Raw genomic sequence first — 24,309 nt, 5'->3', positions numbered from 1 at the left:
CCAGCTGCACAGTCTGGGTACGCTAGCCACACTGTCCTCCTTCTCTATGACCAGGCACGTGTTATGTGTAAGTGCACTGGGTCATAGAGGAGGAGGACAGCCCGAGTCAGAGGAAGAAGAGGACAGCGCGGTTAAGAGTCCCCAGAATGTGCAGCCACTGCCCACCAGGAGAGGTGAGTAATTACTACTGATCCTTCACACACAAGGGCTCAGGAGAGCAGTGGGGTAATGGCTGGGCTGCAGGGGGGGCTGTTTGGGCAGGGGGCCCCCGCTTCGGTTTGCCCCAGGGCCCCGTAGCACCTTAAAGTGGCCCTGAACACCAGCCTGCACCCTCACATATCCCTGTCGATTCAGAGGAAGGCGAAAAACCCTTACAAGGTATAGTCCCATTAGCCCCAAAAGGGAAAAACATTCCTTCCCGACTCCAGATGGTCATCAGATAAACTCCCTGGATCAACACCGTTAGGCATTACCTAGTAATCGTAGCCATGGATGTCTTTCAATGCAAGAAAAGCACCTAAACCCCTTTATATGCAGATTTAGATTTTGCCATAACTACTTTCTGTGGCAATGCATTCCACATTTTAATCATTGTAAAGAATGCTTTCCTAAATAAATGGCTAAAACGTTTTTCCTCCATGCACGGATCATGTCCCCCTAGTCCTTTGTAAAAGCCTAGGGACAAAAGGCTCATCCGCCAAGCTTTTATATTGCCCTCTAACATATTTATACATGTTAATTAGATCTCCTCTATGGTGCTTTTTCTCCAGACTAACTAAACCCAGTTTATCTAACCTTTCTTGGTAAGTGAGACCTTCCATCCCACGCATCAATTTTGTTACTCATCTCTGCACCTGTTCTAAAACTGCAATATCTTTCCTGTATTGCGGTGCCCAGAACTGAATTCCATATTCCAGATGTGGCCTTACTAAAGAGTTGAACAGGGGCAATATTATGCTAGCATCTAGAGTATTTATTTCCCTTTTAATGCATGCCAAAATTGTATTTGCTTTAGCTGCAGAGGTTTGGCATCGCTACAATTATTTAACTTGTTGTCGATGAGTACTCCTAAGTCCTTCTCCAAGTTCGATGACCCCAACTGTATCCCATTTATTTTGTTTGGTGCTAGACCATTGGTACTACCATAATGCATGGCTTCATATTTTTCAGCATTGAATTTCATCTGCCATTTATGTGCCCATATAGCCATTTATTTCAGAACCTGTTGCAATATGTTACTATCCTCCTGAGACCTGATGATTCTGCACAATTTTGTATAATCTGCAAAAATAGCAACATTGCTTTCTACTGTATCTACTAGGTCAGTGTTTCTCAAACCTGTCCTCGTGACTCCACCTAGCTGAGACCCAATTAGTGTCTCAGCTAGGTGGATTCCATGAAGCTAAGACACTAATTACCCCACCTGTGCATAGGTTAGGTTGCCTGCAAAACATGTACTGTTGGGGAGTCACGAGGACAGGTTTGAGAAACACTGTACTAGGTCATTAATCCTATACAATAAAACGCAAGTGTCTCTTTGTCCCATGTCCGCGTGTCAGTGCTTTTTTGCACTGCGCATGTGCACGGAGGAACGCAGAGACACTGCCAAGAGCTGGGGGGGGGGGGAATGATGCGTGGCAGAGGGGGGCGGGGGTGTGCGCATGAGCGGCACGCGATATATGTGCGTGGATAATTTTAAAAGAGACTAGTGCGGGGGGGTGGGGGCGCTGCCACAGCCTAGTGCCCGTTTTTAAACGGGCCTCAGGCCTACTAAATAAGTAAATTGATGAGCACTGGACCCAGTACTGACTTCTGTGGGACCCCACTGCTAACAGTCACCCATTTTGAATACGATCCATTGACCACAACTCTTTTTCTGTCCATCAGCCAGTTCCCTATCCATACACACAGACTCTTCCCCAGTCCTTGCATCCTCAACTTTTGCACCAGACTTTTGAGGGGAACAGTGTTGAATGCCTTTGCAAAGCCCAAGTATATCACATCTACAGCATTCCCAATATCCACATTAGCATTTGCTACCTCATAAAGCTGAGCATGTTAGTCAAACAGGACCTGTCCTTAGTAAACCCATGCTGATGCTAAGAGAGAAAAAAATATATGAGAGATTAATACTTGTTCTACTTACATAACATATGTATTGAACTGTCCACGTTTTAATTTCAGAGAATTTTTATAGTAAATAGAGAGAAAATTGTTCCAGGCATTTTCCATCTTTAGGCCTCGTTCCCATTATACACGCTGCCGTGCGCTTTTCAGCAGCACATATAGTGTGAAACACACAAGAACGGTAGAAGTGCATAGAAAGCACTTCTACTGTTCCCATCATATATGCTGCGCAGCAGTGCGATTCGCTATTGCACTGCTGCATGCATTTTAGGGAATCTGTAGTGAATGGGATCCGCAGCGCATAGCAGCACAGATGGGGTGCGATCGTATGAGTTGCGTGCCAATCGCATGGCCATCTGCGCTTATTGATGTGAACAAGGCTTAATGGCTTTGACTGAAGCCAATCCTGATGTCATTATCTCCCTCACACTCACCCCCCCCCCCCCCCCCCTCAATGCTAGCACTCATCCACACTGAGCTCTGTAGGAACTGCATTGTCATATCTAGCTTGCTTTGTAATCGCACACAGCATAGATCATATTTCAGAAGCTTCTGTAGTGGGGTGAATATTTCCCTTCTCAGCCTCGTGTCCTATTGAACTACCCTCGGCCAATCAGTGAGAAGCAGGAATGTGGGAGGGGAGAGAACAAGCTTCCCTCTCCCGGGCAATGTACCAGAACAGAGCCAGACTGACGGAGATAAGATTCATTACAGCAGACACATTTATGATTATATTGGAATGCATGCAATGCAGGGTCAGGATGTAGACTAAATAATAAACACAGAGCAGTGGGTAATTGGAATTTGATTTTATGGCTGATAATCCTACTTTCTTCCCTCCCTTTCTACTGACATCTTCCCAAATCTTGGGCTCTTTCACAAGGGTGGCTGAAAGTACTTAATTCACCATCTGTCAGTTGCTCCCTTGCACTGATTGTGCATGCTAACGCTCGCCACTGGCGATGAAGATATGCTGTTTAGGTATGCGCCAGCATCCTGTTCTGTGGTGGAGGGAAACCGGAGGAAGAGCAAGCAGAGCCCTTCTGTGGGATCTTCAATAGGATAAACCATAGGTCACTCATTAGTGATACAGGGTGATGGATTACGAACAACATCTTTACCAGCAGCACCATGGCTCACAGCTTAGATCCCCTCCTTATTGAAACTACTTCAACAACATGTGAACACAGACTTGGACCCATATCGTGTTTGTATGAATAGACCAGTTGAAGGCACATATCTTCCTCACTATATGGGCCTGATCCAATTCACTTTTTTCTCCTAGGAGAAAATTTTCATCTTCTGTTTAAAATACATTTTCAGCACTCCGCAATTAAAATGGCAACAATAAGGTGAAAAAGTACTTTCAAAATTATTCTGAGTATTTTTTTTTTGCTTGCTGGTGGCATAAAATGCATTTTATTTATAATGTGAAAATATCATGTAGGAGAAAAAATGAATTGGATCAGGCCCTGTCTGTTTTGTTGTGCAGTGATTCTGCATGTCAACTCGCTGCCCATACAATTCTATGAGCCTGCTCACACTTCTGCATTGTTAGGCCCCGTTCACATCTGAGTGGGAATCGCGCGATTCCCGCTCACTGCAAACCGCGCACAAAACTGCTTAGCACATGTAATCCTGTGGCAGTGTTCTCACTGCCACGATCGTGGGCGTTTTGCGATAATTGCAAACTCGTTACCTGCAGCATTTTGGCGGCGATTCTTGAGCGATTGCGATTAGCATGTATAGAACCGCTAATCGCGATCGCTTTCCTAAACGCTACTGTGTCTTGTAATTTTTTTTTCCCGTGTTAATCGCGGCAATAGCAAATGCAATGATAGCCCTAAGGCAGAGGTGCCCACACTTTTTCGGCTTGTGAGCTACTTTTAAAAATTAGCAAGTCAAAATGATCTACCTACTGTATGTACAATTTTAAGAGCACAATTCTATATGCAGAATGGAAAATGTAGTGTGGTCGGGATCTACTATGAAGTCCTTCGCGATCTACCCAATGGGCACCCCTGCCCTAAGGCGCTATCACGTTAATCGAAGCGCAGCGGGTTCTGACACAGGAACGCACTACATGCAAAGCGCCCATAAGTTCTGTATTAACAAACATTTAAAAGTCCAGGCAAAGTTTATATTAAAAATTGAATACTTACTGTACATGGCCAAATTGATCTTTATACTTGGTGTTGTGTTCATTGCCATAAATGGCTGCATGCAAAAAATACTTTGAGGTTCCAGATTGGAGCATTTTTGGCACACAACATCGCCTGTCTAAGGAGATGAGCAAACATAAACCATTACGCTCAATCATTTCCGCGATCTATCGGTCTCTTAAACAGCATGTGCCCTTTTGAAGTCAAAGGCTGTAATTTTTGTTCTTTTTTTTGCAAGGGTACCTGAGTAGCTGTTGTTACCAATCGGAACAATGTAAGTTTTTGTCATAAAATTTGCAAAATGATAACAACCGCCTCTGTCGAGAATACAGAGTGTGTTCAGCAGCCTCTGACCCCCCTTTTCGGTTAAGCGATGGCAAAGAGCATTGCCCTCCCAACTTACCCTGGCTGCCCCCCACTTATGCTCTGTCAGCTCTCTGCCCCCCTTGTATTCTAAACGAAGATTTGTTTTTTTGTTTCTTTTTGAGCATTGTGCAGGGTTTTAGGTGGCCACCTACAACAGATTATAGATTTCAGACTCAATAAGATTTGACTGATTGGTCCATTTGTTTCCGACGTGTATACACCATTACATACAAGTACATGCGCCTCTACAGCAGCCTCATCCCAGCCAAGGCTACCATTATACAGGCACACCCCTGTGTGTGTTACCAGTCCTTATTTGATTCACGGGTAATTGCCAGGTGCAATGTTAATGGATTATAATTTATGTGTCATCGTCATCATTGTGGAGGGAAGCATAGGGTCATGCATTGTAATGTACAATAAAAGGTTCATTAACCTATTGTGTGCTATTTATACTACAGCTTGCATTCATTACTAGGCTGTAGCCCAGCTGAAGCTTCTGCATGTTTGAAGGAGTCGCTTCAGATGGGATGAAATCTCTGTACTGAAACGTGAATAAATATGGAAGTAGCCATTTCTGTCAATTTGTTATTTACAATGCTAGCTGCCTGGCTCATGTGCTGATCTTTTGGTATTAGTGGTTTCAGTCACACACCTGCAGCATTCATGTAGTTAGTGCAGTCAAAGTACAAGCACCTCAGCTAAATTCAGGTTGTTGGACAGATTCAGGAAGTATAAAAAGCTGAGGATAGCATAACAGCCAGGCAAGTAATGTTACGGAATAAAGTGAGCCGTGATGCCATTCCTATTTTCCTCAGTTCAGCTCTCCTTGTATACTTGTAACTTGCTTCATAATCTTTATCTGTCATTTAGCTCCGGGACACCTTACAGAGGTTTCTGCAGGACCAGCTCGCCCCAAAAGCGCAAGAAATTGATCAACAAAATGAGTTTAAGGACCTGAGAGTGAGTACTATTGTGGTTACTGGGACTGGAGTGCATTTCCCTCCACCACTGCTTTAAAGCACTACTCCATAAAATACAGTTTCCCCCGCAGTGACATGGCAACTGCTAAAGTACAAGCTACACTTACTTCTGCTGTGGTAATCCAAACATCTATGACTTTAAAATTCCACATCCAGCAGCTACTTCACAATTGCGTAGCTCAGAAGATATGTATCCACTCTGAGTTTTACATCGGGCCTTCTCAATAATTCTGTACACTGTAACTGCATGATATGCAACTTGAATACCTGTTAAGGACAGCCACAATATCAGAGAGGTCTAAGCAGTGGTAGTGAAATAGTATATAACTGATTACTACTATTCAAAGCACGTGTAGAGGTACCACCATTGCACCAATGAAGAGCCAATACAACAGTTAAAATAGATCCCCTGGTGAGCTCCTCTAGTCCAGTGGTACCAATGTTCCAAACCTAGTATGCAGCTTCTCCTTCCACTTGCCTAGTCTATACAGCCTAGCATTTAGAAGAAAGATAGCAGTTGCTATACCTACCTCTCCTGTGTTCCAGTTGCTGGGCTTCTCTCTTCGACTGTTTCCTCCAGTTTATCTTACATCTTCTCTTGATCCCAATCATTGAGTCTTCTGGATCCTTCTCTTCTATCAAGGCTTCCAGTCTTGCTCCCATACCGACCACCATTGCCATTAAGAAACTTTGAAAGTGGAGTGGACACTGCAGTTGGGATACAGGAGACACGCTGAAGGAAGGCAGAAGTAGCTGTAGAAGAGCCCAGTGACTGCAAGTGCAGGAAAAATGGTTATAGCAACCTTTGTCCTGAAAACTCCAACACTCCACTGTGAATAACCTGCATATTAGGAAGCGGTAATGGAGCAGCTAAATTGAGGGAAATAATATCCATAAATGCAATGGGAGGAGAGGAGACCTGCCACTGTGCAGTAGATAGAAGACATCAATGTCTGCAGAGTGACTGGGGAGATGAGGTTTGACCATTGTAGAAACTCCAGGGGAAGCAAATTTAACACTGGCAGATCTTTGGGTAAAACATGGCCAGTAAGCCCTTTCAATAAGTTGCACTGTTTCTGCAGCATCTGCTCTGAATGTGTTTGCCAGCTTATTAGCTGGAAACTAAAGTACCATGTCTGTGGGCAGTTTATGACCTCTGCTGCACGTGGTAGGCCAGCCATTGCTGCTTCTCAGCCTACTCCTCTGCAGATCAAAGAATTGCATTTATGGATATAATATATCTTTTGTCCAGATGTCCTCAAACTACAGTAGTAAGCATCCCCATTTCCAGTTACATACATTTAGGGTTATGGAGAGCAGGATAGTCATGTTGGAGCTCAGAGAAATTCAGGCCTTTATTCAGTATTGGCTTGAGATTTTAGACTTCCTTAGATGCACAGGAAAGGATGTGGAGTACATAGTAACAGATTCTGCTAAGAACAGCATAGATAGCATCACGAAAGCAGCACTTTGTTTGACCTCTGACATGTTTACCATTTAAGAGAAGTGATCACCATTCAAGTGCTAAGCTGGCCTTATTTTCTTCTATTTTTTAGAACTTTTGGAAGAAACTTGGAGACCTGGGACTTCTTGGAATAACAGCTCCAAGTGAGTACACAACAATAATTATTGTGGCTTGAATATTAGGCATGGAAACAGGCTAGAGTTGGAAAACATAATGGATCCAGCAAACCTGAAGATACTGTTATTTTTTTAAGGGAGTGTCTGTTATTAGGTCTTTATTAGGTTTGCAACCCTCTCCGGAGTTAGACTGAAAAAAAAAATAGTGCATTAGAATTTTAGCTACTGCAGTGTTGACATGTACCAGCAGCTCTGTGCTGCTGCGCAGGCTCAGCCATACTCATGTGGTTGCAGCATGGACATGCTGTGGCAAACTTCAGGATGGTCCTGGTCAGTGGCAGTAGCAGCGAGCCGGACATGGGAAGCATGGGAGGATCCAGAGGTTTCTTTCTACCTAGGTAATTCTCTTTTTTTGTTTTCTTTTTTTGGGGCCCAGGTTTGTCTCAGGTTTAATTTAAGCTGGATTTTTTTAACCATTAACCACTTGAGGACCACAGTCTTTCAACCCCTTAAGGACCAGAGCCTTTTTCTCCATTCAGACCACTGCAGCTTTCACGGTTTATTGCTCGCTCATACAACCTACCACCTAAATGAATTTTACCTCCTTTTCTTGTCACTAATACAGCTTTCTTTTGGTGCTATTTGATTGCTGCTGCGAGTTTTAGTTTTTATTATATTTATCAAAAAAGACATGAATTTTGACAAAAAAAATGACTTTTTTAACTTTCTGTGCTGACATTTTTCAAATAAAGTAAAATTTCCTATACATTTGAGCGCGAAAGTTATTCTGCTACATGTCTTTGATAAAAATAAAACCATTCAGTGTATATTTATTGGATTGGGTAAAAGTTATAGCGTTTACAAACTATGGTGCCAAAAGTGAATTTTCCCATTTTGAAGTACCGTATATACTCGCATATAAGCCGACCCGCATATAAGCCGACCCCCCAACTTTTCCCTGAAAAAACAGGGAAAAATGATTGACCCCCATATAAGCCGGGGGTAGGAAATGCTGGATTGGTGCAGCCCCCCAGTGTGTCCCAATATAGCTAGTATAGTGCCCAGTATAGCTAGTATAGTGTCCAGTATAGCTAGTATAGTGTCCAGTATAGCTAGTATAGTGCCCAGTATAGCTAGTAAAGTGCCCAGTATAGCCAGTATAGTGCCCAGTATAGCCAGTATAGTGCCCAGTATAGCGCCCAGTATGGGTAGGTAGTGCCTCAGTTTAGCTAGTATAGTGCCCAGTTTAGCTAGTATAGTGCCCCAGTATGGCTAGTAAAGTGCCCAGTTTAGTTAGTATAGTGCCCAGTTTAGCCAGTATAGTGCCCAGTTTAGCCAGTATAGTGCCCAGTTTAGCACGTATAGTGCCCAGTTTAGCCAGTATAGTGCCCAGTTTAGCTAGTATAGTGCCCAGTTTAGCCAGTATAGTGCCCAGTTTAGCTAGTATAGTGCCCCAGTATGGCTAGTAAAGTGCCCAGTTTAGCCAGTATTGTGCCCAGTTTAGCTAGTATAGTGCTTAGTTTAGCCAGTATAGTGCCCAGTTTAGCCAGTATAGTGCCCAGTTTAGCTAGTATAGTGCCCCAGTATGGCTAGTAAAGTGCCCAGTTTAGCCAGTATAGTGCCCAGTTTAGCCAGTATAGTGCCCAGTTTAGCCAGTATAGTGCCCAGTTTAGCTAGTATAGTGCCCCAGTATGGCTAGTAAAGTGCCCAGTTTAGTTAGTATAGTGCCCAGTTTAGCCAGTATAGTGCCCAGTTTAGCACGTATAGTGCCCAGTTTAGCCAGTATAGTGCCCAGTTTAGCTAGTATAGTGCCCAGTTTAGCCAGTATAGTGCCCAGTTTAGCTAGTATAGTGCCCCAGTATGGCTAGTAAAGTGCCCAGTTTAGCCAGTATTGTGCCCAGTTTAGCCAGTATTGTGCCCAGTTTAGCCAGTATAGTGCTTAGTTTAGCCAGTATAGTGCCCAGTTTAGCCAGTATAGTGCCCAGTTTAGCCAGTATAGTGCCCAGTTTAGCCAGTATAGTGCTTAGTTTAGCCAGTATAGTGCTTAGTTTAGCCAGTATAGTGCCCAGTTTAGCCAGTATAGTGCCCAGTTTAGCTAGTATAGTGCCCCAGTATGGCTAGTAAAGTGCCTAGTTTAGCCAGTATAGTGCCCAGTTTAGCCAGTATAGTGCCCAGTTTAGCCAGTATAGTGCCCAGTTTAGCCAGTATAGTGCCCCAGTATGGCTAGTAAAGTGCCCAGTTTAGCCAGTATAGTGCCCAGTTTAGCCAGTATAGTGCCCAGTTTAGCCAGTATAGTGCCCAGTTTAGCCAGTATAGTGCCCAGTTTAGCCAGTATAGTGCCCAGTTTAGCTAGTATAGTGCCCCAGTATGGCTAGTAAAGTGCCCAGTTTAGCCAGTATAGTGCCCAGTTTAGCCAGTATAGTGCCCAGTTTAGCTAGTATAGTGCCCAGTTTAGCCAGTATAGTGCCCAGTTTAGCCAGTATAGTGCCCAGTTTAGCCAGTATAGTGCCCAGTTTAGCCAGTATAGTGCCCAGTTTAGCTAGTATAGTGCCCAGTTTAGCCAGTATAGTGCCCAGTTTAGCTAGTATAGTGCCCCAGTATGGCTAGTAAAGTGCCCAGTTTAGCCAGTATTGTGCCCAGTTTAGCCAGTATTGTGCCCAGTTTAGCCAGTATAGTGCCCAGTTTAGCCAGTATAGTGCCCAGTTTAGCCAGTATAGTGCCCAGTTTAGCCAGTATAGTGCTTAGTTTAGCCAGTATAGTGCCCAGTTTAGCCAGTATAGTGCCCAGTTTAGCTAGTATAGTGCCCCAGTATGGCTAGTAAAGTGCCCAGTTTAGCCAGTATAGTGCCCAGTTTAGCCAGTATAGTGCCCAGTTTAGCCAGTATAGTGCCCAGTTTAGCTAGTATAGTGCCCCAGTATGGCTAGTAAAGTGCCCAGTTTAGCCAGTATAGTGCCCAGTTTAGCCAGTATAGTGCCCAGTTTAGCCAGTATAGTGCCCAGTTTAGCCAGTATAGTGCCCAGTTTAGCCAGTATAGTGCCCAGTTTAGCTAGTATAGTGCCCAGCATAGGTGGGTAGTGCTCCCCCCGCGGCCGCCGCTGCTATTACCTGCTTAGGCAGCGGCCGCTTCCTAATCCGCGTTCCTCTTCTGAACTTTCTCAGAGTGTATCACAGAAGCGCGCCGGGCGCTGCTGCTGTGACGATGCAGAGTGCAGGAAAGAGCGCGGCTCGCTATAGCGGCGATTTATATCGCCGTTACCAAGGGAACCGCTCTTTCCTGCCCCCTGCATCGTCACAGCAGCAGCGCCGGGCGCGCTGCTGTGATACACTCTGAAAAGTTTCAGAAGGGGAACGCGGATTAGGAAGCGGCCGCTGCCTAAGCAGGTAATAGCAGCGGCGGCCGCGGGGGGAGCGGGGAGGGGGGGGGGGAGCGGGGCGCGGACCACTCACCACTAGACCACCAGGGAAGACTCACATACAAGCCGACCCCCCAACTTTTGACCCCCTTTTTGGGGGTCAAAAATTCGGCTTGTATGCGAGTATATACGGTATCTCTGACTTTCTGACCACCTGTCATGTTTCATGAGGTGCTAAAATTCCAGGATAGTATAAATACCCCCCAAATGACCCCATTTTGGAAAGAAGGTATCCCAAAGTATTCACTGAGAGGCATGGTGAGTTCATAGAAAATGTTATTTTTTTGTCACGGCGTTAGCGGAAAATAACACTTTGTGACAAAAAAAAAAGAGTTTCCATTTCTTCTAACTTGCGACAAAAAAAAATGAAATCTGCCACGGACTCACTATGCTCCTCTCTGAATACCTTGAAGGGTCTACTTTCCAAAATGGGGTCATTTGTGGGGCGTGTTTACTGTCCTAGCATTTTGGAGGGTGCTAAATTGTAAGCACCCCTGTAAAGCCTAAAGGTGCTCATTGGACTTTGGGCCCCTTAGCGCAGTTAGGCTGCAAAAAAGTGCCACACATGTGGTATTGCCGTACTCAGGAGAAGTAGTATAATGTGTTTTGGGATGTATTTTTACACATACCCATGCTGGGTGGTCTCTGTAAATGACAATTTTTTGATTTTTTTTTTTTTACACACAATTGTCCATTTACAGAGATATTTCTCCCATTCAGCATAGGTATGTGTAAAAATACACCCCAAAACACATTATACTACTTCTCCTGAGTACGGCGATACCACGTGTGGCACTTTTTGCACCCTAACTGCGCTAAGGGGCCCAGAGTCCAATGAGTACCTTTAGGATTTCACAGGTCATTTTGCGACATTTGGTTTCAAGACTACTCCTCACGGTTTAGGGCCCCAAAAAATAAAATCTTCTATGAACTCACCATACACCTAACGGAATACCTTGGGGTGTCTTCTTTCTAAAATGGGGTCATTTGTGGGGTTCCTATACTGCCCTGGCATTTTACGGGCCCAAAACCGTGAGTAGTCTGGAAACCAAATGTCTCAAAATGACTGTTCAGGGGTATAAGCATCTGCAAATTTTGATGACAGGTAGTCTATGAGGGGGCAAATTTTGTGGAACCGGTCATAAGCAGGGTGGCCTTTTAGATGACAGGTTGTATTGGGCCTGATCTGATGGATAGGAGTGCTAGGGGGGTGACAGGAGGTGATTGATGGGTGTCTCAGGGGATGGTTAGAGGGGAAAATAGATGCAATCAATGCACTGGGGAGGTGATCGGAAGGGGGTCTGAGGGGGATCTGAGGGTTTGGCTGAGAGATCAGGAGCCCACACGGGGCAAATTAGGGCCTGATCTGATGGGTAGGTGTGCTAGGGGGTGACAGGTGGTGACAGGAGGTGATTGATAGGTGTCTCAAGGTGTGATTAGTGGGGGGAATAGATGCAAGCAATGCACTGGCGAGGTGATCAGGGCTGGGGTCTGAGGGTGTGGGCGGGTGATTGGGTGCCCTAGGGGCAGATAGGGGTCTAATCTGATGGGTAGCAGTGACAGGGGGTGATTGATGGGTAATTAGTGGGTGTTTAGAGGAGAGAACAGATGTAAACAATACACTTGGGAGGTGATCTGACGGCGGGTTTGCGGGCGATCTAATGGTGTGGGTGGGTGATCAGATCGCCCGCAAGGGGCAGGTTAGGGGCTGATTGTTGGGTGGCAGTGACGGATTGATTGATGGGTGATTGACAGGTGATTGACTGGTGATCAGGGGGGATAGATGCATACAGTACACAGGATCAGGAGTCCTCAGGGGACAGTTTAGGGAATTTAAAAAAAATAGCGTTGACAGATAGTGACAGGGAGTGATTGACGGCCGCCGGGTTGTCGTTGCGGGTGGGCGGAGCCAGTTGCCGGGGGAAGCGTGCATCATCAATGACGCCTTGGGCGTATTGCGGTCCTTTCGGCGTCCACTTTGCCGCCGCCCATCGGCTGTGGACGGTCGGCAAGTGGTTAAGGTACCCATGGACAAAAGATGATTGTTTCACAATATGGCTGACATCACCTGCGTTGGTCTAAGCAGGTTACATTTATCAGACGTATTAAGCAAAGATGTAACAACAGCAGATAGTTGTCAGCAGAATAGTTTATTGGTGGTGTTGGGTCAGCTGATTGCTGCTGCATACTGCTGTAGGTGTGTTGGTCTCATCCCCTCAATTGTGCTGGCATGCATATTCTGTGGTAATTTAATTGTACACGTGTTCAACCATCAGAATCAGGTCCCAGCAGTCCAATTATCTTCTTGTTTCAAGAAGAATTTTTTTTGTGTGTGTTATCGATCAACCTATATCTGATGCATGCAATGCTTTTACCTCACTTTTTAGACTTTGGTAAATCTTTTCATAAAATTTAACATTTTTGATGCGATTTTCAGTCAAACTGTAAGTCAATGACTTGCTGTAAATAATGGACAAGACAAGAGAGCAGATTATTAGTTCACAATCTAATGCAGAAGTGTATTATAATGCATTGTTACATAATTGGGTTAAAAAAAAAAAAAGATTTATGCCCGCAATTTTTCAACCAGAAAATGAGAAATGAGATTTAGAACAGTATAGATGGGACTCATAGCTAATATTTTATTTGTACAAAAACAGAGAATTAGCCCAAGGGTGTGTTAGAAAAATACTAACACATTATAAGGCTTTAGGGTATGTGTACACTGTCATTTGCATTGAATACTGTATATTGATTCATATGTATGTGTGTGTCAATAGTTTGGTGAAATAAAAGCGGGAATCAGGAAATGAGTTCAAATGTAAGAAGACAGGACAGGCTATTTGGAAAATGGTTTACCAAAGCAAATGTACGGTAAATCAAATAGACAATCAGGAGAATGTTAACACTGCTCCTGAAAAATCCATTTATAATGAACTAGGGACCTTAGCTCGTTTAATAACTGGCTCTAGGTTCTAGTCAACAGTGGTTTCCTTACTGTGGCAGCTTTTCATACTAGTCTTTGTGTTGCAGTATGTATTCTCAAAGTGACCAACCCCCATCTGCCCAGTGCACAAGCTGACTAGTCTGATGCACTGCCCAGTGTAATGTGTCTTACTGACTGTCCCCTTACACGCCATTGTATTTGTCTCCTGATCTGTAATAAGTAAATTACTTTAAATTGTATTGCAGCGGATTATGGAGGCTCAGGAATGGGATATCTGGAGCACGTTCTGGTAATGGAGGAAATCTCTCGGGTGTCAGCGGCTATTGGTCTTAGTTATGGTGCTCATTCCAACCTGTGTGTCAACCAACTGGTGAGAAACGGGAACGAAGCACAGAAAGAAAAATATCTTCCTAAGGTATGTTGTGTGAGGTCACCAACCACTAACAGTTCCCTCTGTAAATCACTAGCTGACTGTCACTGGGCAGAAATATGTAATGTTACATGTCGAGACTCTTCTACTTTTATAACTGTAGCTTTCATTGCCATATCAACAGAGTTGGGGCTATTTCACAGTGCTCAGTTGCATTGCAGAATATTTCTGTATGTCAACTCACTGCCCATACAATTCTATGGGCCTGTTAACAGTACAGAGTTGTAAATGATCACTTCATGCAAGCATATGTCCAGACTCCATTGCTGCTCACACTCATTATAATGCATCCATTATACATCCATCCACTGTGAACCTAGTTTTAGAATAATATGAATGCTCCAAATAGAGCATGGAATGCTTTTTTTTTGCCTGCAATTTGCCTGTTCATCCGGAATGCATTAAAGAGAACCTGTAACAAAAAAAAAAAAGTTCCCCTGGGGGGGTACCCGCCTCAGGAGGGGGAAGCCTCAGGGTCCCAATGAGGCTTCCCACTCCCCTGTGGCTGCAGGCAGTCCAGCGCTGGCTCCCTCAAAGTGTCCTGGAATCCTCCCTCGACAAGCCTAAGCAGCGCTGATTTATTTACCTTTCCTGGCTCCAATGGGGGCGCTGTTGCGGCTCTCCGCACGGAGATAGGCGAAAATAGCCAAACTGTCAGGTCAGCTCTACTACGTAGGCGCAGGAGACTTGCGCCTGCGCAGTAGAGCGGCCCGGCATCGATCGGCTATTTCCGCCTATCTCCGAGCAGAGAGCCGATACTGCGCCTGCGCTGGAGCCGGGAAGGTAAATATTTACATCCCCATTGTTCGGGGAGCTTTATCGCTGCCGCCGTGGGACCGAGGAGGATGGGGGGAGCCTCAATAGGATCCGGAGGCTTTCCCCACCCCAGGTGAGTACCCCCCAGGGGAGGTTTTTCTCATTACAGGTTTTCTTTAAAGTCTGTCATGTCAGACTCAGTCTTAATGATGCAGGGGTCTCTTAATTACTTACTCGCGCCAATGCCTCACCCCTACTGCCAAAGCTCTGGCCACCCCACCTTTGTTGCTGGGGGAGTGAGACAGGATCAGTCTTTTATACCGGAAGCACCCTTTAAGAACATTTCCTTTACTTCCTGAACTGTTGACCTGGCCATTGAGTAAAATGAATATCTGCAGTAGACACTGGGCCATGTGCAATTCACTTTTCTTCTAAGTTATATCCTAGGAGATCATTTTTTGTTCTCTATTTAAAATATCTTTTAAGCACTTTGCAACTAAAAAAGTACCACAAAGTAGGCGAAGAAGTATCAGTATACCAAAATAAAGTATTTACTTCTTTGTTGGTGGTTTTAAAGGACATTTTATATACAAGAAATGAAAAAAAATCACCTAGGAGAAAACGTTAATTGCATAAGGACCACGGACTACAACAAAAAACCCACACGGGATCTAGTCCTGGCTACCAATCTATCTCATGATTGAGTAAAGGTGGCCACACACCATACCAATTTTTTTTTTTTTTAATATCTATTCAATTCAAGAATTGCAATCAATTTTTCTGACTGATTATATAATTTCTGATTATATAAGATCTGACCAACGTACCACACACATTAAATGTTTCCCCAATTATGAAAAAAATTATTGAAAACTCAAACTTGCTTGAATCTGTACATCAAGAATTGACAATCTACCCTACAACATTAAATTTTCATATAGATTGATCAGAAAAATCCAACACACCCGATCTTCTTTTATTGAATAAAAATAGGAAATTCGATCAGATTTTTCAAATGAATGAGAAAAAGCTTTCATTTTTTCTGATCAGATCGTTTTTATCAAATTGACATATAATTGGATAATTTTATTGTAGTGTGTGTGTGACCACCTGGACAGCCATTATATTATGTTGTACTGCTGACTGGGAAAAAATCGGTAGAATACAAATTTGGCTATAAATGAAAATTGAGTTGTTGGCTAAATGTCTCATTTATGATAATGATAGGACTTGCCTGGAAGCCAAGGAACCCCTTTTCCATAGTATACTGGACAACCTTCTGGATCATTGTTGTTCTGTAGCCAATCTCACCACTTCTTATACTTGTATGCATTGTACAGTTTCCGTTCGTGTATGAATGTGGTACCAAGTTATTTTATGTTGTCTCCATAATATATTACTCTTTAGTAAATGTGTCCATAGTTGAGTCACTGATTGCTTATTCACTTGTGCTTGGTCCACAGCTGATCAGTGGAGAACACATAGGAGCCCTGGCCATGAGCGAGCCCAATTCTGGCTCTGATGTGGTATCCATGACTCTGAAGGCAGAGAAGAAAGGTAGGCGTAATGGAAGGCAGTTTTTCGTGCTCCGGAGATCTTCTTAAAGGGACACTTAAGTCAATCAAAAAAAATGAGTTTTACTCACCTAGGGCTTCCAATAGCCCCACTGCAGCTGTCCGGTGCCCTCGCTGTCTCCCTCCGATCCTCCTGGCCCTGCCAGCAGCCACTTCCTGTTTCGGTGACAGGAGCTGACAGGCTGGGGACGCAAGTGATTTTTTTACAGGATATGACATCGGTGTCTCCCAAAAGAGAATAAGATGATGTACAAGAAGAATTATTGTGGGGAAAAAACATTTCTCAGCTTTTATTTACATTTAAGCAAGGTGTCCAGTCCAAAATTATTCATACCCTTCTCAATAGACAATAGAAAAGCCTTTATTAACTATTACAGCAATCAAACGCTTCCTATAATTGCAGACCAGCTTTTTGCATGTCTCCATGCGTATTTTTTCCTATTCCTCTTTAGCAATGAGCTCCAAATCTTTCAGGTTGGAGGGTCTTTTTGTCATCACTCTGATTTTTAGCTCCCTTCACAGATTCTCAATTGGACTCAAGTCAGGATTCTGGCTGGGCCACTCCAACACGTTAATGTTGTTGTCTGCTAACCATTTCTTCACCACTTTTGCTGGTGAATGCTCAAATGTCCATTGGTGGCCAAGTATCTCTGCAGACTACGTGATGTGGTCCTTGAGAATCTTCATGTATTACTCTTTTTTTCATGGTGCCGTTTACTGTGATTAGGTTCCCTGGTCCATTGGCTTAAAACACAACCCCAAAGCATTAGGTTCCTACCACCATGTTTGACAGTGTGGATGGTGTTCTTTGGGTTGAAGGCTTCTTTTTTTACTCCAAATGAAGGAAACCTCATTGTGACCAAACAATTCAATTTTTGTTTCACAGAAGACCAGAAGTCTTCTTTGTCCAGATGAGCATTTGCAAAGGCCAAGCGAGCTTTTGTGTGCCTTATTTGGAGAAGTGGTTCTCAAGAGGTTTTTCTGCATCAGTGGAACCCAGCAGTGTGGATTGTCTGCTTTGAGACATTCACCTCTCTCACTATCCTCCTGGCCAGCACAGGTGTCACTTTTGGCTTCCGACCACATCCTCTGAGATTTTCCACAGTGCAGAACATCTTGTATTTTTTAATAATACTTTGCACTGTAGCCACTGGAACTGGAAAACATTTAGAAATGGCCTTGTAGCCCTTTCCTGAATTGTGAGTAGCCACAATGCGCAGCCGCAGGTTCTCACTGAGCTCCTTTGTCTTAGCCATGGTGTCCACAAATCAACTACAGAGAACTGCTGTTTTGCACTTGTTGAGTTGATTAAAACAGCTGTCCCCAATTAATCTGGGTAATTAGGAGGCTTTAGAACAGCTTGGACTATTTGGAATGGTATAGAACTTTGAATTTTCCCACAGACTGTGACAGTTTGTGAAGGGTATGAATAATTTTGTACTGGACACTTTTTGCTCAAATTTAAATAAAAACGGAGATTTTTTTCCCCACAATAATTCCTCTTGTACATTGTCTTATTATCTTTTGGGAGACACCTATGCCATTTCCCATCAAAAATTACTTGCTGGTTGAATAAAAGTAACTTTAAGTCAAAATTTGGCAGGGGTATGAATAATTATGGGCAGCACTATATTCATTAACCACTTCCTGCAAACTACCGTATTTCGCGCCGTATAAGACGCTCCGGAATATAAGACCCACCCAGGTTTAGAGGGCAAAAAACAGGGAAAAAAATATATAAACTAAACCTGGTGCGTCCATATTTCAGGAGTGTCTTGTACATGCCCTCCCTCAAATGTGTACCTCGTGTCCTCTTATCTCGCCCTGTCTACCCTAACTATCCTGTGGTCTCCCCCTGTGTCCTGTGGTCTCCCCCTGTGTCCTGTGGTCTCCCCCTGTGTCCTGTGGTCTCCCCCTGTGTCCTCTGGTCTCCCCCCTGTGTCCTCTGGTCTCCCCCCTGTGTCCTCTGGTCTCCCCCCTGTGTCCTCTGGTCTCCCCCCTGTGCCCTCTGGTCTCCCCCCTGTGCCCTCTGGTCTCCCCCCTGTGCCCTCTGGTCTCCCCCCTGTGCCCTCTGGTCCCCCCCAGTGCCCTGTGGTTGCCCCCTGTGGTCTCCCCTTATGCCCTGTGGTAGCCCCCTGTGTCCTCTGCCCCCCCCCCCTGTGCCCTGTGGTTGCCCCCCTGTGTCCTCTGGTCTCCTACTGTGCTCTGTGGTTGCCGCCCTGTGGTCATCCCCCGTGTCCTCTGGCCCCCCTGTGTCCTCTTGTCCCCCTGTACCCTGTGGTCCCCCCTGTGTCCTCTGGTCCCCCCTGTGGTCACCCTCCTGTGTCCTCTTGTTCCCCCCCCCCTGTACCCTGTGGTCCCCCCTGTGTCCTCTGGTCCCCCATGTGGTCGCCCTCCTGTGTCCTCTTGCCCCCCCTCCAGCGTCCTCATGTGTCCCAGCTGGCCTGCCCCCCGCTTATGTCTCCGGGTCCCCATGCAGTCAGCGGTAGCAGCTTACCTCCTCCATCTTGCCCGCGGCGATTGAAGACATCCGGCTTCCCGTGCGGGTTCCTGTAGTGCCGGCTTCTAATAACGCGTCATTACAAGCCGGCACTAGAGGAAGCCGCACACTGAAGCCGGATGTCTTCGCCGCGGGCAAGATGGAGGAGGTAAGCTGCTGCCGCTGACTGCACGGGGACCCGGAGACATAAGCGGGGGGGCCGGAGACATAAGCGAGGGGCAGGCCAGGCCAGCGGGGACACGAGGATGCTGGGGGGACACTGGCAGGGAATCCCCGATGGCGGCAGGTCGACGGTTCGTATCGGCGAGCGTATGGAAGTAGGGGATTCCCTGCCTTTGCCGTATGAGACGCAGGGACTTTTTCTCCCCATTTTTTGAGGAGAAAAAGTGCGTCTTATACGGCGAAAAATACGGTAGGTCTTTTATATGCGTCTGGTCATTATGGTGGTGCACTCCCATCGGGCCTCACTCTGCAGTGATTGGTGAATGGGAACAGATGTTTCCTGAGCCAATTATGGGTAATGCATGTAATGAATGAAAATTGTTACAAGCAGTAACAATGGTCATTCTTAAAAAGCTTACAAAATTCCAATGTCTCACAGCAGTTACAAAGTTCATGGGCAACTTTTGCTACTTGAAGGAAATTTAGTATTATAACAGTAAATTTAATAATACAAATTTTACAAATCGAATACAAAAGTGTTATTAGATGTTGGCAATATTTGACTATGGACACGCCTCCTGGCCGCAATAGCAGCATAGGGGGCGATATACAGGCTGGGAACGCGAACAATCACTCGCGTTCCCATGCCTGTCGGCCGGTGACGGCCAAACCGGAAGTGTTCGCCGGCGGGTGCAGAAGCATCGCAGAGGCACGGCGAGGGCACTTATCGGCTGCAGGGGGCTGAGGGAAGCCCCAGGTGAGTTCATCTCATTTTTTTCCTGTGGCTTTAGGTTCACTTTAAGCCAAAGAGCCTATAAGGGAAGGATCATGGCTTATGCATGAAGCCAATATTGTGTTCTGTAACTAAATACACAAACACTGCCTGTGTGCTTGTGAACTTTAAGGCCTGCTTCACACTGCATGGATGAAAAATCAATCTTTTAAAAGGCATCCGTTTTTGATGTGTGACCCTCTGTTCCATTAGCGTGCGATCAGTGCAATGCGTCTGTTGCTCTGGTTTTATTGCCCCCCACCCCTTACTTGCTGTCTATTTGGCGGAACATCACTAACAGATCCGTTCGAACTGAGCAATTTGAACGGATCCTATGACGTATGATCGGTTCACCTCTGTTAGAATCCGGTTAATTTAGTTCTGCTAAATGGACTGTTTTTATTACCAGTGTGAACAGGGCTTAAGAAAAAAACTACAGTAAATTCTTGCTATGTATATACTGTAGTTATCTTGCTGGCTGACTATGTTTTTCAGTGCTGGCTTTATGCTTTGTTTTTACACAGACTAGTATAAATAGCTTGTGTACTGTAATTATGCTGGCTGTTTCATGTGTATGACAAGTATACACCACATTCTGAGAACAGAAGTATAGCCAGCCTGCTGTGCAGAAGTGTTGATTGTTTGGCTAGCTGTGTTAATAAGTAGGTAGCACATTCCCAGCATTCTGCAGTTCAAAGGCCTTTCCAGCAATAGATGTTAGAAGTACAATCAGGAAGGAACTTCAGAGTCAAATGCTCTGGTTTAATCTAGGGGGCTTGCTGGAAATCCATACTGTCTTAAGGAGGCCTCATCATCTGTTATTCTTTGAACCCAAATAACCCAAATGCTTGCATTATTGGCAGAGTTTATTCACTACAAACTCTGAACTTTTACAATGTAACTTGAATAAAAACCTATTCCCTTTCTTTACAATCTGTTTGTAACTTTAGAATGCATACTTGTAACCCACAGTTGGTATCAGACCTTTTCCACATTATCAAACATAGGTGATTTTGCAGTGCATTTGTTATCTACCCTGCTCATTCTATACCATTTCAAAACACACACGCGCGCGCTTCAAGCGGAAACGCAATTCCTGTGATCACAACAATTGGGTGTGGTGGCAAATGGCATTTAGGCTAAAGCCCTAGTTAACCCTATATTTTTTATAATAGCATTTTATAGAAAAGGGTACAAAATGCAGTTGCTACTACTTCATTTTAATAATCAAAATTAATGCCAATAAAATTGCATTAATTGCGACATTGTTAAGGTAGACACTAATTTCCCGTCCTCAATTATCTCAAGGGTGACAGGTGTAATGCTAAACATACACGGTTAGATTCTTCCTTATCAATCGAGCCGCTGATGGCTCGATTGATAATATCCGACAGGTCCGATGACCCGCCGGATAGATTCCCCGCTCGATCCCCGCGGGAGGACAATAGCGGGGAATCGAGCGGCTGATAAGGAGCGCCCGCGGGTAGGAGTGGGAATCGATCCGCGCACATGCGCGGACGAGCAGTGATGCGCCAGCATCGAGCTGATGGCTCGATACCAGCGCATAAACGCACCGTGTATGTATAGCATTAAAGAGGAGCTGTCAGCCACACTATCTCCGAAAAAAACACATATATAAGTAGATAAATACTTTCTCTACTTACATTACATATGCATTGCACTGTCCACGTTTCGATTTTAGTAATTTTTCTACATTAAAAAAAATGAGAAAATCCTTCTTAGCATTTCCCATTTTATGTGTGGCTATTTAGAAGCCAATTCTGATGTCATTTCCTCCCTTACTCTCCTCTGCCTGATTTGCCCACTCTTCACTATAGAAAGTGCATTATCTCAGCATGAAATATTGGCCAGTCAGAGAGGAACAGAGGTGTGGGAGGGGAAAACAGGGAAAAGAGGCTTCAGCCAATCAGGCTGCATTAGTTTGAGGGGGAAGTCCAGAAGCAAAAAAGGACAACCCAGCATGCCCTGCAACTTCCTTTTTGTGTACCAAATTTTGTGTGTACCAAGACAAGACAAGGCAAATAACATTTATATCGCGCTTTTCTCCTGGCGGACTCAAAGCGCCAGAGCAGCAGTCACTAGGCAGTCTATAGGCAGTAGCAGTGTTATGCTGGGCATACACGGCTCGTTTCTTCTTATCAATCGAGCCGCTGATGGCTTGATTGATAATTTCCGACAGGTCCGATTGCCCGCCAGATCGATCCCGCGCTCAATACTGGCGGGCAGAACAATACAAAAAACGAATCGCTGATTAGAAAGCGCCCATGGGGACAAGCGGGAATCAATCCGCGCGGACGAGCGGTCGCGCCGGCATCGAGCCGCTGGCTCGGTACCGGCGCACTATCTAGCCGTGTATGCCCAGCATTAGGGAGGCTTGCCAAAGGTCTCCTACTGAATAGGTGCTGGCTTACTGAACAAATACGAGTCAGGTAAACTGGGGGATAATCATTTATCAACAAGAAAAGTAATAGTGATTTTAACTTTTGGATTGCCTGGTTAGCATCCTTATTACTTGTTTACCAGATAAAAATGCAGAACTGATTTTTGATTTATGCCCGACAGTTACACTTTAATTACCTAAAGACAGGGTCACGCCCATGGGCCCATAGGCGTGACCGCAGCGTCAAGTCCTGGGGCTGGCTACTGCAGAAGATCGCGCGCAGGCTGTGCGCGCATCTCCTGCTTGGAGGGCAGAGCTCCGCCCCGCCTTCAGTCTCCGAGCGGGAGACTGTTAGGCGGCAAAACCGCTGTCTTTTTTGACGTCGGCGAAACCGCCTTCTTTTTGCTGCGATCTGCAGCAGCGCTGTACTGGGGACAGCCGTGTGACACGGCTGTCCCCCTGGGGCACAAGAGAGCGATCGGCTCTCATAGGCTGAAGCCTATGACAGCCTATCGCTGTGATTGGCTGGCTGGGGGGAGGGAGGGAAACAGTATACATACATACATAAATAAGTAAATGTTATAAAAAATAAATAAAGAACATAAAAATTTATGAAAAAAATAAACACTGGAGGGGGGGGCGATCAGACCACACCAACAGAGAGCTCTGTTGGTGGGGAGAAAAGGAAGGGGAATCACTAGTGTGCTGTGTTGTGCGGCCCTGCAGCTTGGCCTTAAAGCTGCATTGGCCAATTGAACAAAAAAATAGCATGGTCTTTAGGGGGGTTTAGCACTGTGGTCCTGAAGTGGTTAAATAGAGACAAGCAATGATACTGTGTAGTTTTGGGAAACTTGGTGTGTTGCTGCTGAGGAGGCGTGGCAGATGCACACTTTAGCTTTCCAGAAGTTTTCACCTGTCCTTGCAGTTTATGCAGCATGTGCTGATGCATCTACTGACTGTGCTCCAGTCTTCTCTGCCAGACAAAATGGCCCCATCTCTGCTTCAGTGTGACAGGTGTTCCTCTAAAAAAATTAGCATTGCAGAATGTAATTAGCATAATGAATATAATCTAAATGTACCGTCTGCCAAATGATGTATTGTTTAGTAAAGTGATAGCTCAGTGCTATTGGCGGTGGTGGACCGGTCACTCCAACAAAGGACACGAAATTGTCACTTAAGGGTAAGACAATTTAATAAAATACTCCACAAACAATTTGCAACGCGTTTCACGGGCACGATCCCGCTTCATCAGGCAATAGACAAACGGAGTATCACTATAAAATGACAGAGATAACAGCATGTCAAATGGACTACAATGTACACATGATTGCACAAAAAATCGTGGTGCATGATTAATCTAAATGGTGCGTTATTTTGTAATATTGTAGTCAACAAACAATTGGCGTAAGTAACATAATTGATAAGGTAGAGAGGAGTAACAGGGTGAAGAGGAAATTTAGTGTGTTTAGTAAACATATTTAACCAAAGTGGTGGGGTGAAAGGTAATTTCAGTGTTATAGGGTAGTGTACTATAGTGCATATATGATAAACATGGTATATAGTAGGAGACATTGGTGGTCGGTACTGTTGGCTCAATCTTGGTTGTATCAGGATAAGTTTTAAGGTAATGATGAGGTTGTGGAGTAAAAGAAGAAGTGGTATACACTTGTAGTGCGAACAAAGGTTAAGGGGGAAGGTAGTTATGGGATTGTAAGCATGTGGAAACATTGCTACATTAAGGTAACCAGAAGAATATAGTCTAAACAGTGTTATAAATAGGCTTACCGGCTAGACGTCCAATACACGCTTGGCACCTCTGTACTGTTGTGCCAGCGTGTGACTTGTTATGTAGCTGCAGCGTGTGTAGTTCCGGGGTAGCGCAGGGTGATGGTCATTGTCCAATGAGAATGTGTGGGAGGCGGAGATGAGTTGAGGGAAGTGGCTGCGTGCCAATAGATCGCCGCGTTAGGGGTACGTAGTGTAGTGGGCGGAGCCAATGTACAGGAGGCAGACGGCCCGCAGCGGCTCTGGCGCTCCTATATACTAGTGACGTGGCGGTGTGGGTGGTGGAGAGACTTCCGCGCGATATGCGCATGTGCAAGGGTGGGGAAGGGTGTGTGTGCGCCATGTTTGTT

At 45.0% G+C, this 24,309-nt stretch overlaps 1 protein-coding gene across 1 annotated transcript in view; it reads left to right on the top strand.

Moving 5' to 3' along the window:
- The window catches only part of LOC137532647 (isovaleryl-CoA dehydrogenase, mitochondrial-like), a 49,752-nt gene that overhangs the window by 4,151 nt on the left and 21,292 nt on the right, over positions 1–24,309 (top strand). The window contains exons 2-5 of the mRNA XM_068253394.1: positions 5,529–5,618; positions 7,195–7,246; positions 13,825–13,994; positions 16,229–16,322. Of these exons, the coding sequence (XP_068109495.1) occupies positions 5,529–5,618; positions 7,195–7,246; positions 13,825–13,994; positions 16,229–16,322 (406 nt within the window). The remainder of the gene's footprint in view (positions 1–5,528; positions 5,619–7,194; positions 7,247–13,824; positions 13,995–16,228; positions 16,323–24,309) is intronic.

The sequence above is a fragment of the Hyperolius riggenbachi genome, chromosome 9 (assembly GCF_040937935.1).
Source record: "Hyperolius riggenbachi isolate aHypRig1 chromosome 9, aHypRig1.pri, whole genome shotgun sequence".
NCBI lineage: Eukaryota > Metazoa > Chordata > Amphibia > Anura > Hyperoliidae > Hyperolius > Hyperolius riggenbachi.
This window is presented reverse-complemented; position numbering and strand designations above follow the sequence as displayed.